This window comes from Pteronotus mesoamericanus, unplaced genomic scaffold (assembly GCF_021234165.1).
Source record: "Pteronotus mesoamericanus isolate MK-2021 breed Mesoamerican mustached bat unplaced genomic scaffold, CSHL_Meso_final scaffold_174, whole genome shotgun sequence".
Taxonomy (NCBI): domain Eukaryota; kingdom Metazoa; phylum Chordata; class Mammalia; order Chiroptera; family Mormoopidae; genus Pteronotus; species Pteronotus mesoamericanus.
Genome location: NW_026555309.1, coordinates 11,545,236 through 11,559,915, shown reverse-complemented (window position 1 = coordinate 11,559,915; position 14,680 = coordinate 11,545,236). Strand labels below are relative to the sequence as shown.

The following is a 14,680-nucleotide window of genomic DNA, read 5'->3' as shown; positions in this document are numbered from 1 at the left end:
ACTGTTCAGCGTTAGTTTTTGTCACATTTGCTTTGTATGAGACATATTTGAAAACTTTGAAAAGTATTAAGATTATTACAACAGGAAAATAAAACCTAACCTCCACACAAGAAGAACTCCACTGCTAGAACACATAAGCCAATCTGTGGACATGGCTATCCGCTTTTCTGCTAGTTTGCTCTCAGAGAAAACACTTCGGGTGAGGTGACTTCGTACACTGCCAGCTCTGTTACCGCAAGCAAATCACCACACCACCAACTGTCAGTTTTCCCATCTCTCAAATCAAAAGTAGGTATCCTCTACAGCTCTGCTTTTCACACTGCAGATTGCAACACTTCAGTTGGAAATGAAGTGGAAAATATCAGAATACACCCCACACAGTACGGAAAGTCTTCCTTTGCCAAACTTACATTATTTCAGCTGTGTGTGTGTGTGTGTGTGTGTGTGTGTGAGAGAGAGAGAGAGAGAGAGAGAGAGAGAGAAATTACTAGATCGGGGTGTAAAATGTTTTTTTCCCCCTGTGGATCATGGTTTAAAAAATATTAGAGAAACACTGTACCCTCAACTAGAGCCCCTTCCTATTCTAAAATTCTCTCATTCAAGGTAACATTTTTTTTTTAGTGTAGTAAATGTTTCATAACAACGTGGAGTGGCAGGTATAAAAGCTGTTAAGGCATGAAAGCTAATAACAAAAGAGAAAAACATTAAAAGGTAAATAAGGCCAACATCTGTGTCATATTTGACCACAAGATTGAACAAGCCTTTAAAATTTATTAGTATTCCTACTCGCAAGCCATTACTCTAATTTATGAAGAAAAGTTAGAGTATGCTATATGTTAACAAACAATGGAGCAGTTCTTTTGATGGTGGCATAAATAAGCAACCATATCAAGGAGAAATAATACTTTTTCAAAAGTAACAATACCATAGCACATAAATTCTAGGATTGGCAATTAAATAAAGGTGGGGAGGCTCTTCTGCCTTGCCACATAAAAAGATTCATTGACCTGGTTATGAGACAAGTCAGTGGATTTTTATTGGGCTGAACAAGGGGGAGTAAACACCTTGGTCAGGTGTTTTGTTTTAGAAATAGCTGTTTGAACTCCCCTCACTGGTTAATTCTGCTCTAGGGTGTATTTGAGTATTTGCTTTTGCCAGCACGCTTGCTAATACTTAGATGGAAGTAAGTGAGCAATTTCCCATAAAAGCAGCACTCAATGGGAGTTTTTCTTTACTTATTTGTAAACTGTTTTTAACTCTTTTCAGCCTATGAAATTTCATATTAAACTGGGACAGTCTGAGAAGGCTAAGGAGTTTGAGTTATCACGCAGGAAAACTGCGGGAAATGTGTTCATCCCTCCCACACAGCTCTTGCGCGCTCAGTTGGCCTCTGTCTTTCTTTCCTTCCTGCCCTCTTATAAACCCTGGGGCTTTTGTTCAATCCTTTGCCATTCTAACCCCCAGCTTTTGGTGATTTTATTCCCTGCCACCTTGCCACTGTTAGCTGGCAGGGAAAGCCTAGGGCAGGAGAGGAATTAGACCAGTGATGCCATCCTGCCACATTTTCCACAGCCTCTGTTCCTCCTCTGGGATTTCAGTAAATTTAGACCCTGGGCAGTGCTCGCAGGGTGTGGGCAGGGCTAGCGCTGTGAGTGGGGCTAGCAGTGTAGGTGGGCAGGGCTGGCAGAGTTGACGCCACCTCCCTGGGCACAGCTGATTGGCCCCCTGGTAGGCACCCCAGGAGTCTCGGCCAGCTTCGCTCCATCCCAGGACCCTGCTCTCTCCGAGATGTACAGAGAGGTTTGGTGGTGCCAAATTAAGAGATGAGAATTTTTTTTTATTCTAACAAAAGAAAATTTATTCAATTTATTCCCTGAGAACACCATGTTAGCCATCGAGCTGTCTGACTTATTAGAGGAGCAAACTAAGGCTCAACAAGAGGAAGACACCAAAGGAAGTGTGAAGTCGGGGGCTCTTCTATGTCACTTCCCACAACTTCGCAAAGCCCTTGGAGAGGGGCACTGGGGGTCAATGGATGCCCAAGGATTGATAGGCTGTGGACACATGGACAGTAGGGAGTAAGACAGATCTTGAGATTTGGAATAAAGACAATAGAGAAACTGTACAAGATTTACATTGAACAGTATTAGAAAATAATAATCTTATTTTCTCTGAGTTTTATGTCCTCAATTGTAATATAAGATTCAAATATTGGTGATGCACAGAGTACACTCCAGCCAGATGAGTGGCCTATGTGAAGGCATAACTCCTCTAGTTACAATTTTCCTAATTAAATGATGGTACAGGTAGATTCTGTACTTCTTCCAAAAGTTTGCTGTGATAATAAAATAGTATTTCAGAAATTATTGTTCTTTGGAAAAATTTCATAATACTACCATACTGGTGAAAGTTGGTATTGTTATTAAAATGCCAATAAAACTTTCAAAAGCACACATTACATCCTCGAATATTTTCTCTACAGAAATTCTTTCCTTCTTCACTAACTCTACAGGATATTCACGTGAACCACCTTGCTTCCTCGGTGTGATACATTATGAATCCAGTGACACAATAAAGCCTGCAAATATCTCCATGTCCTCCTGAGTTTGTCTCAGTGCCAGTACAGGTCGTTGGGATATGGGTTGTGTGAAGCATTGGGTAGAAGTCACAAGACACCTCAAAATGCTGCTGCTCCTCTCTGTACAGGACTGCCTTTTTGATGGCTGGATAGTGTCGCATGAATGTTAAAAGTGTCCCCTGAGCTGGCACGATGCCAGGTGGTCAGAATAGCCATTGCTCCCTACTTCTGCGTGTACTCAAAATGGGTAGGCAGTCTGAATCAATAAAAAAAAATGATGATAGCTACCATTTTCAGTAGAATTAGTATTTACTGCCATTTAGAAATTAATCTCTATTGTATCTGTTCTCTAATATTTGTGGCAATGCTTTTAGACACTTTTAATGGATTGTGGTGCAACATAAACAGTGTTTCCTTGATTCGATGACTTTCTTGTTCCTGAAACGTATGTGTGAAGGTGAATTTCCTCTACATGTCTAAATAACCCTAGATTTTACATTCTTTTTGTAATTTCTTAAGCTGCATGTTATTTCTTTCTTATGCAAAGCACCAAGAACATCAGGGGAACTTTTTAATTAAAATAAGTCATTGATGTTTGCATATAAAATAAATCATGCACACCAAAGGCAACTGGAGTGCAAGCCACCCAAGGGGTCACTTGCAACCTTTCCCAACACTGACTACGTTTTATACAGGATATTATACAGGCTATTCATCTTGCTCCCCTCTTACTGTGACACTACATGTCATGTAACCTGAAGTATATATGTTCTTGACCTGTAAAATTCTTGTTTTAGGATCCACCTACTTCAGTTTCCCTTGGACTGCGAATGGAAGAAATGATTTTCAACTTGGCAGACACACATCTATTTTTTAATGACTTAGAAGTAAGTTCAGTTATTTTCTATAAACCTTATCTTGCATGTCTGAAAATAGGTGATTGGTCTTACAATTTGGGGATGCTGTTTTTTGAACATAGAGTTGGAATAATGAGATGAAGTAATGATCAGATTATATACGGTAATGCATTTTGCCTTCATGGTATTTGTTTGCTTTAGTTGGGCTGTTGTGTTGCAAAGTTAGAGTCCACATAACCATTGATAAGGATGAAAATTCGAGGTCAAGAGTCTTAAATACTAAGCTGTGTTGATTAGCAGAAGCTACAGATTCCTCCACTGTATCAAGGTGCATTGTCTCGAGAATCCGGCAGGGCCACGACGCCCACGTGCGATCTTCATGTCAGGTTGCCACTGTCTTGGGGGCTTTCCCTTCTGGCTGGCCCCGTTGGTTGGATGGCATTGCGGTCAGGCCTCTGCTCTTTGGGTACAAGGAGTTCTTATGTCCAACTGTCCATGAATTTATTTGCCCATTATAATTTGGGGAGGAACTTGTATCAGATGGCTAGTTAAATGTGTTATGGGCAATGACAAACATGATGATCTCAATGAGCAGCATTGTTAAGAATAAGGAATATTGTTTTCTATATCTCCGTTCTGAGAAAACAAGACTTTAACTGCATTGCAGTCCCTTTTTGATAGAGACAATTGTTTATTTAAATCCTGTGGTTAAGCAAGCTTGTGGTAGGGCTGCTAACAGCCATTAGTCATCAAGTTGTTGTTTTGCTAGATTTTATAAATGTATGTTATTTCAGACAGGAGAAGAATCTGAAAGATTCAAATAGAACTTTTACTGATCAAAGTTAATTGGCAGCAATTGGCCTTTAAATATTTCCTGATGTTTCCCTTTTCAAAATCAAGCAAAATGCACCTTATTTAATAGATGAGCCAAAATCATTTGAAAAATGCCAGTGTGTGACAGAACTTAAATGCGGTTTGTTCAACATCTGTCCTGTATTTTGATTTCTTTTCATCTGCAATGAAACTACTCACAGATGAATTGGCAACTTACAGTGCAATGAAATTATTTAAATGTGCTTCATTTTTTTCCCCATTCCTTACTGAAATATTTATTTTTACACTTAGGGTAAAATACGAAAGTTTTTTGCATTTTAAAGTGTTTGCTTTCCTTAAGGAAATTACGAGTAAGGCATTAGTACTTTTTAACATAGAAATATTACTAGTGAATGACAAGTTTAGAATTGCCTTTAGAAAAGCTTAATAATCATACTTATTTTCAAAAGCTGTTTCTGATTTATGGTTGTGATTCACTTCATAAGAGAACAGCACAAAAATTTTATATTTTACTAGTATGTTCAAATTCCTTTCTTAAATTTCCATTTGTTTCTAATGATACAGACTAGGCTGATATTTTTTCTTGGGTACAACCTTGTTCCTCTTATTGATGTTAATAGGTGTTAATAGCACCCATCAAGAAGAAATTAGCAGTAATTTGCTATTGTTTTTAGACTCTACCTTCTTAAAAATGCCACAGCTTGTCTATACAGTGCCAAAACTCTGTGGTGAAAAGTGAGAAGTTAGGCAAAGTAATAACTTGGTGTAGTATAACCTGAAAAACGTCCAAACTTAGTTTTGATTTAATACAGCGTAATTATTGTTTACTGACATTATTCATACTAAACTATATAGAGAGTGTGTCTGTGTAAAAGTAGATATTAGAAGTTCTACTTACTTTAGGGATGAAGGGAATGTAGTTTTTCTATAAACTCAATTTTTTTAAAAAAAAGAAAGGCTAACTAAGGGTCTGCACAGTTATTGAAATATCAGATTCTGTTCTTGGCATGAGGATTGTTTCTTATGAGAAATAAAGGAGAAAAGAGAATGAAGGTATGATTCCATCAAATATAAAAACAATATTGGAAACATGATTTAAGCTTGCAACCTTACAGCAGTTGATTTTAAGTCATTTTATTTGATAGTAACGTAAAGGTATCAGCAAGAATAAAAAGAAATATTCATTTAGCCTCTGTCTTTGGAAATTGTTTAGTTGCTCTAAATTTACATAATATTTTAAAAATAAGTTGGTTCTTATTTCAATCTTTTTGTATTTTTGTAATTCATCAAACCTGAAACTGGTTATTGCAAATATTAGTTTCCTGCAAAATAAAAAATAAAATTACTTTCTGGCAAGAAATTGTATTGGCATAATCCTTCTAGAAAAACCAAAATTATCTCATCAAGCAGAAATGATATGCTAATGTTTGATTTCACACTCCAGTTAGCAACATGCTGTGGTAAGGGGCAGGAATATTTAAATTACATGTTTTTACCTTTTTAAGATCTAGGGTATAAGTAACTTCAAGGAAATTAACAATCTATTAGTCAGCTTGAAGTGTGATGTCTGAAATTATTGTTGACATTTGGCCTCATTTTCTTTTAAAATCTTAACATTTCTCCAGCTAGTCCCTCTGTATAATTTAGTTAGTTCATAGCTTTGGCTTATGAGAGATTAAGAACAATGAAATACACTATGTGAGGGGCTTCCAGGAACCAGCCTTGTGATACCAGAGAATGCCTGTGTGCTTAAAATGGTTATTAGGATAGTCTTTAGGAAATTTAGGATATGATTTTAAAGTAATTTTAAAATACCTTAATGGTACTTTAAGAAATAAAGTTAATTGTTTTAAAAGTCTTATTTGTCATCTTGCTCATTGGCAATTTTTAATAAAAGCAGTCACAGTGTAATTCTGTTAACACTCCAGGAAAAATGTAAAAAGGAGAAATTTTGGCCTTTTTGTACTAATAAAAATGCTTGACAAGTGAAGGAACTTGAGTGACAGGGAGACATAATTATCAAAGGACGTAATATTTTCCCCCACCAGAGAAGGTTTTAGACTTTAGCTCCAGAGTGTACTTTTGGCTTTCCTATTTCCAAGTCTGACTACCATCCTGCATATCATTTTACCAAAAGGTCTCTGTGTGCAATATGATGATGCTTACATGGAAGTCATTTTTTATGAATGACAGTATGGAACTGTTTTTGTTGTGCTTTTTTTTTTTTTTTTCAGCTTCTTTAGTAGAGTATGACTCTTTCTGACTGAATGGAGAAAAGAGTCCTTTCTGTTGGATTTTTATTGAAAGGCAATCTGCAAACAGAGTGAGGACAGGCCTTGAATATACAATAATGTTTCAGTTTAACTTGTGTTGGTCAGTTCTCCTGCTAGATTTTTCCACAGTTAAAGGAAAATATTTCATCAAGATGGATATGTCTAAATAAAAATAAGGTGTAAGCTGATGTTGAATTTTCTCTTTCTGCCTGGTGTTAAGTAATACCATTTCCCTGGCGTGGTGGTTGGCCTTCCTCGCTGGTGTTATTGACAGGACTGCTTTCAGGCAACGCTGCCTGCCTACAAACCCAGGGTTGCGAAGTAACAGGAACCCTTCTCCTGCCGTTTGTGAGACCGGCACAAGAGAAGGTGCTGTGTCCGCCACATTCACCCAGTCCACTGTGCAGCCGCATCGGCAGTCTCTCCTTCACTCTCCCAGTGCCTTGTGTGTTGGTTAGCTGGGACAGACCAGAGGGTTCTTTGGTGTCAGGATTTACAGCAGGAAGACTCTGCCCTTTCTCAGGCCGTCAATCTGTAGACTCCTGTCCCAGGCCGAGTTTTTAAGTACCTGCTCGTTTAGCCCCCTTTTACCTTTTCTTTTAAGAAAAGATCTGGGACAGATGATTCTGGTCCCTGCAAAGCCTGGATTTGATGACTCAAAGGCCAAAAAAAGGCACTGTGGACAGTCATACCTTAAAAAGATTGAGCTGTAATGATTTATGTAATAAAGCAAAAAAATTAGTTTTTCCCTTGGTTTAATTCAGTTTAAATTTGCAATAATATTTGATTGGTCTAAAACTTAGGTTATAAGTTATTAATTAGTTTAATGTATCTTGTTTATAAATTTATTTTTAGCTAGAAAAAAATCTTTGTTTAAAGTGTCAGTCACGCCAATGCTAAGTACAATAGATTCCATCTCAAGTGAAGTGTTCTATAGGGACCTACTGCTTATGCTTCCAAAAGTATAAGAGTTTTAAACTAATTCAGAAGTTGATTTTTTTGAGTTGAAAAATATAATTCACCTAGAAAGTGCTTTAGTGTTTATAAATAAATAAAAGAAACTCTGATGCCCAGAGTCCAGCTTCTGTGTGGATGCTGAAAACTCAGGTTCCCTGCTGCTAGGGAAGGGGTCTCATGGAGCTGCAAAGGAGACAGTTCAGGAAGAGCCAGCCTGTGTTCTACCTTCATTCCCACCACAAGGCACAGCCAGCCACATGAAAGTGTGAGGCACATCACTAATTACATTCCAAACATAAATGTGCCCACAGACATATACACGCCACCGGTCACTTTCAGCTCTGTCCAGAGGCTTTTGTATACTTATTTTTTCCTGCTAAATTTAGCAAATGTAAAGAATTACATTTTTTAAAAATTCTAATAATATCCTCGATAGCACCCAGAAATGAGTGTTTGTTAGATTGAATTCTTATCTGTTAGACTAGAATAGCAATTTCTGTTTCCTTCCCCAAGGAAGACAAGAGTTGGCTTTGCCTCCCTATCTTTTAAGGTAGGTTGTTTGGCCTTGTTCATTTTATTTTTAGTTAACAAAAATAACATCAAAATCTTCAGTGTAGGGGGCAAAATAAGTTTTTCAAGCAACAAATGATTATTAGACATAATAAGTGTGTATTGAATTTAACCATATTATAACTGATGGTCAAAAAGAGGCAATGCCTATATTTTATCCATTATCATTACTACATTTCAGTGTTCATCTTATTTCCTCACCATTTTTCACAAGATTTTGTCATCTTTGTTTTATCTGAAGTAAAAAATATAAATATAAAAATATATTGAAAGACTTCCTCAATTCTGGTGTTCATCAGAAAGTTGAGTCAAAGTATATTCTAATAAGATATTTACCTAATATTAATAGCCAGTGTTGTTCTTAACAGTAAAATAGTAGAGGCAAATTATCATAGAAATGGAAACAAAATAGGAATGCCCTCTGTCAGCACAATTATTCAGCTTTATTATAGGAGTTTAGGGCAATGCAAGAAGGAATAAACTGCAATTAATGAAATGAGATTAAAATTATTGTTTTTTGCAAATTTTATATATGCAGGAAACTGAAATGAATCTATTGCAATAGTCTTAGAATTTATAATAGGCTTCAGAAAAGTGAAGGAATATAGAATTAAATTTAAAAATCAATAGTCCTCTGACCCTAGCTGGGTTGCACAGTGGGTGGACCGTCGTCCCATACACCGAAAGGCTGTAGGTTTAGTTGCCAATCAGGACACATACCTAAGCTGTGGACTCAATCCCCCATGAGGGTGCATACAAGAAACAACTGATCCATGTTTCTGTCTTACACTGATGTTTCCCTCTTTCTCTCCTTTTCTATCTAAAATCAATAAATATATCATCAGGTGAGGATTTTAAAAAATCAATAGTCTTACTTAAAAAAATTTAATTAAATTATAATTTTAAATAGTAATTACAATCTAAAAACAAAAAAAAATCAACAAAAAGATAACCAGCAACTAATATTTGTACAAATTATATGAATAAAACTATGATATCTTACTGAGAAATATAAAGGAAGAATTTGAATAAATGAGTTTTTTTCCTCTCCTTTTTCTTTTCCTTTTTGTAATATGACAAAATTGTTCTACTGTCCATTTGAAAAGATAAATAGGCAAAAATACCTAGAAATTTTTGACAAATATCGGTAATACTAATCACCCTGATTAAACAAATGTTAAATGCCTTGTAATTCTACAATAATATGAAGATTTACTTTGGCCTAATGTGGATATTGGTCTAACCATGGGAGAATAAATAGCTCAGAACCAGTCCCAACTTACAGGAAAAAATTTTATGTGTTAAATCAGATGAACAGTGAAGGAATGGATTATTGAGTTTATATCCTGAAATAGGTAAATTAAAGAGTTAAAATATGAAAGAATGAAATTCAAGGAGCAAATATAGGTAGATCAAAAGGAGATTTCACATTGCTTACAAGAAGTAAATTTTTGTATAGCCATTTGATGGTAAGCATCAGGAGTCTAAAAAAAGGTTGATACTACTTGTACTTATTATACATCTGAGAATTTTTACTAATCAGTGATAAAGGCAAGTATTAATACTGAATATTTCCAAACTGTGGAATTCTGATCATTTTTTTCTTGACCGGGATGCAAATTACATGAGTATGTTTCATTTGTGAAAATCCATTGAGCTCTCATATACACTTTTTACAACAAAAGTTAATTTTTTAAAAGTATTTCGTGGAGTATACACACACATAGTTTGTAGTCAATTCCGTTAAAATGGTATGTCCTATGTATAATATATTCACTGCTGTCTTTCTAGCACAGTGTAGAAGGCACTCATAAATATTTGCTGAATAATAAATCATGAAACAAAAAATAGATGGAAATATATATTCTAGAATTTTAATATTCTAATGGATTTGGGGCTTTATTATATTTTTTTATTTGTTGATTTTTAGAGAGAGAGGAAGAGGGAGAGAGAAAGAGAGAGAACAACATCAGTTTGTTGTTCTACTTATTTATGCATTCACTGGTTGACTATTGTTAGGTGCCTTGACCAGTGATCGAACCCACAACCTTGGAGTAACCAACTGAGCTTCCCAGCCAGGACCAGGTTTTATTATTTTCTTATTCATACTTCTCTGTATATTCCAAATTCTCTATAGCACATACTTATTTCTTTTATAATCAGAGGAAAAACAAATACAATTTTCGAAAGCCACAGTCTGTGGACAATAGTAAAAGACAAAACTATTTTAACCCAAAAAATAATCAATATTATTATAACTCATTAAGAAAAACATAAAGAAATAACTCAGTAGAAGAAATGAGAAAAACATTCAAATTATCAGCATAAAGAAAAGGGTTGAATTTCACTTCTAGCAATGGAAATGTCAAAGAATAAGTGTCCAGCTTCTTGGTCATCAAATTGGAAAGATTTAAAATCAGTAACACGGTCTACAGTGCAGTAAGATGAACACGTATGTACACTGCTGATAAGGATATGAAATGGTACAAGATTTCAGAAAAACACTTGGATAATACGTATTCAGAACCTTATTGTGCTGATCCTTTTACTGAGTAATTCTTTTAGCTGATACTCTAGAAAAGAGAGTTGTAGACAGATAATTGATACAAGAGTAATAGCACTTACTGAACATTTGTCCTAAGTGCTCTATATACATCATTCCACTTAATCCCCCGATATTTCTGTGATAAAAGCACCATTATTTTATCCTTTTTTTGGAGGAGCCAAATGAAGCTTAGGGTGGTTAAAACAAAACTTGTCTAAGGTCTCACAGCTACTGAGTGGCAGATTCTGACTCAGGTCCAGCATTTTCTGTATGTTCACTCAAGCCCACACTGTATCTTCCAAAAGGTGATTTTACCATTAAAATATAGGAATATTTTAAATATCCAAAAATTAATAATAAAGTATATTACAGTACATCTTCATTGAAAATTGTTAAGACAATTCATTAAGGAAAATAATCATGGTTCATTTCAAGTTTAAAAATAAACTGTACAACTCCAGTGTAACCTTAATGTTAAAATTTATGGCATGTTACATGCTATAATAGTGCATACATGTCATTACACATTTGCGAAAACCCACAGAATGTGCCACAACAAGAGCAAACCGTAATGCAGACTATGGACTTCGGGTGATGATAATGTGTCAGTGCCGGTTCAGTGACTATAACAAATGTACCCACTTTGGTGTGAGATATTGATAGTGGAACAGGCTATGCATGTTGGAGGGCAGGAGTACATGATATTTCTGCCCAATTTTGCTTTGAACCTAATACTTCTCTAAAGAATAAAGTTTATTAATATTTTTTAAATTTTGAAATATTTTTAAGAACTGGAGGGAAACATACTTTTAAAAGTTACCATGATATAACTTCATTTAAAAATAAGCAGTCTGCAAAATAAGTCATACTATATGATCCTGATTTTAGCATCTATGACATATAAAAAAAAATAACTGGAGATAATTATATGAAAAAGTTGCCAGTCTGGATGATAGGAAATAAATGCTGTTTCTCTGTGATGATCCAAAACTTAGATTCTCTTAGCATTTTTAATCTCATTATATCTTTTGTGTTAGTCCTTCAGTAGTTCATAAATAGTTATTGAATAACTATTAAGTGCTAGGCATGGTTATAGTTTTTGAGGATACAACTTGGTCAAGTTTACTCACCTTATGGAGTTAGCACTCTGGAGGGGAAGTAAGAAATAAGCACTGTGAATAAAATAATGTCAGGTAGCAGTAAGGGCTATGAACAAAATCAAATAGTAAGTGATGAGACATGGTTGGAGTGGAGCGTCTTGAGCTGTGATGCTCAGGAAGCGGGGTCAGTGAGGAGACAGAATTTGTGAAGAAACATGAAGTTGGGAGGGAAGCAGCTGAAAGGGCAGAAAAAATTCTGGAAGGGGCTTGGCAAGTGCAAAGGCCCTGAATGAAGTTTTGCTCTTTCAAGAAATATTTTAAGTAAAATCAATGTGGTTGGGACAGAGTGAATCGAGGGAGAGTGACAGGGTCCAGAACACGGAGGGCCTTATAGACCGTGGGAAAGAAGTGGGATTTTTTCCTAATTGCATGGGGACACCACTGGAGAGTTTTAAGGAAGCGGCGTGATAGTATTCGTGCCTTTAAAAGATCAGTGTGGTTATTATATGAGGAACGGAGGAAGAGTGGAACCAGGGGTCTCCACTGAGGCAATTGCTGTCTCCAGCCAGGGAGCTTTGGGCTGAGGCTGTAGCAGTTCCGGACGTGGTGAGAAGTCGCAGCGTTCCAGTGTAATTTGGTGGCAGGATTTGCTAATGGATTGGATGTGGGAGAAGAAGGAAAGCTGAATCAGGCGTGGCTGCCAGGTTTTGACCTGAGAGCCTGGATGGGTGGTCACGTTATCTGAAACTAGGAAGAGTAGGTGTGGGGTGGTGAGGGACGGGGAGGGGGAGGGTCCTGGTACACTCAGGTGTGCTGCTTTGAGCATATTAAGTTTGAAATATGTATGTCACATCCAACTCAAGAGATTATATACATATGGGTTTGGATCTCAGAGGACAGAGGCAAATTGGAAGATTCAGTTTTGGGAGTCATAAAGGTGTGAAACTGATTAGTATCACATAAGAGGAAAAGGACTTCAAATTGAGTGTTAGACACTCTGACAATTAGAAATAGGGCTGAGAAAGAAGAGCTTCCAAGAGAGTGGTAAGGAACAGACAATGAAGTAGGTAGAAAGTATGAAACCTAGAGAATAATGTTTCATGATCAAAGGGATGGCACCATGGTGTCACGTGCTCTGCTGGAGTTGAGTGAGATGAGGACAGAGAAGTGACTTTTGGGTTTGGGACGCATGTGGGTTGTTAATGACTCTGATAAACACCATTTCAATGAAATGGGAAGACATAGCCCAATTTGAATGGGATGAAGAGAGGATGAGGGTTGACAGAGGACAAGAAGGACTGGGGGTTTCCACAGTGATAAAATGGGAAGAGGTGTCTGGTACACTGAGGAGATCATGGAATCAAGGGAGGGTCATTCAACTTTAAAATGGAAAATATTTAAGGCAGTCAGATGACTGTGGCAATGATTGGATACAAAAGGAAAGATATGTGGTATGGCAGAGAGGGGAAGACGGTAAGGGTGAAGTCCTAGGGCGGCCACACAGGGCGGGCGGCCACACAGGGCGGGCGGCCACACAGGGCAGGAGCCCAAGCACAAGCTGTGTGGCTGGGCTCAGCTAAGAAGGCAGGCAGACTGTTCAGGCACAGGTGCAGGCAGGCAGCGGGATTTGGCAGAAGTAAGAGGAGGCTATTCTCATGGTAAAAATACTTACCTTACATGCCCTGCTATGATTTCCTTCCTATCCCTCTCTGTCCCCCACCAGGCAGGCCCTTAAGGGCGGGGACCATGACTTGTCCAATTGAATCCTAAGCCCTTAACACCACATTTGGTACATAGAGTCTCCCATATGTTTCTATAATACGTCCTAATTTTTTTTTAATTAGTAGTCTACAATGAGCACTACTGTTTTTATAATTTGCAAACATTAACTTTTGAAAAGTAAATGATTAATCACAATCTTAAGGACAATTGAAATTGTCCATGTTGTTAAATTTTGATATTATCCCTTTTTAAGTCATACCTTTAAAATTCTTAATCTCAAAAGACAATGTACATGGAAGAAGTATGATATAAGATAATAGACAGTGTGATTCAAGTTTAAAGTTAAAAAAAAAGGTATGTGATCAAAAAAGAAGATAAAAGCTTTTATTTACTAAAAATGTTACAAAGAATAAATAATTTATACAATAAAAAAAGATTTTTCTGGGTAGCACAGTAACACTGCCAGTAGATAAACTGTTTTCTTTATATTTTTATTTTCTACAGTTAATATTTCTTATAATTAGAAAATGACTGAATGGAATGACGATTCACCTATTCTAACTTGACTCAAAGCCCTTTATGTATGTAGTTTTCTATCTCAGTGTTCTAGAGGTATCCGAAGTCAAACTCATGAATTCATTCATTCAAAAGGGGCCCCTCTGTGCATAGGTTTCCTGTCCATAAAATTAAATGATGAAAGTACTCCCCCGATGGGGTCAGTGTGAGGATTCAGTACATTAATATCTATTTGATATCTAGTGCGGAGAACTAGCTGCTGCTCAGGAGGCAGTGAGAAGTCTGTGCTGCCGTCACTGTTGATGGAGTGTCTTCTGATTCAGAGCACCGGACAGGGCTGCAGACAAAAGAAGAGGGGGTGACTTGGGGAGAGGACAGGGGATGAAGGGTAGGAGACAATAAGGGGTTTGCTGCCCAAATTACCAAGTAGAATTCCAAGAGAAATCACAGCAAAAACAATAAAATTGGCTGTGTTCAGTTTACAAGTGCAGCTGGTTCCAGGCACTTCACAGAGCGCACCTCTTGCTCTTTCCTCACTCACACCCTCTGTCCACTCCCAGTTTCATGAGGGGAGGTTTGCCGTTAGTTAGGAGCTCCCGTATCTGGCTCGCATCTCTTGATGTTGGCCCTTCATAGAAAATGAGGATATTGGCTTCGTGTCAAAAAGACACGTGTTTCTCTGGTTGTGCTGAGAAGTTTTCCTTTCCTGGTCCAATCCTGGCCTCCCG

The 14,680-nt window shown here is 37.0% G+C and overlaps 1 protein-coding gene across 7 annotated transcripts in view; it reads left to right on the top strand.

The window, feature by feature from the left end:
* The window catches only part of EYA1 (EYA transcriptional coactivator and phosphatase 1), a 288,702-nt gene that overhangs the window by 239,494 nt on the left and 34,528 nt on the right, over positions 1 to 14,680 (top strand). For all 7 annotated transcript variants that reach the window (XM_054590246.1, XM_054590244.1, XM_054590245.1 and 4 more), the window contains one exon: positions 3,376 to 3,465. In XM_054590246.1, the coding sequence (XP_054446221.1) occupies positions 3,376 to 3,465 (90 nt within the window). The remainder of the gene's footprint in view (positions 1 to 3,375; positions 3,466 to 14,680) is intronic.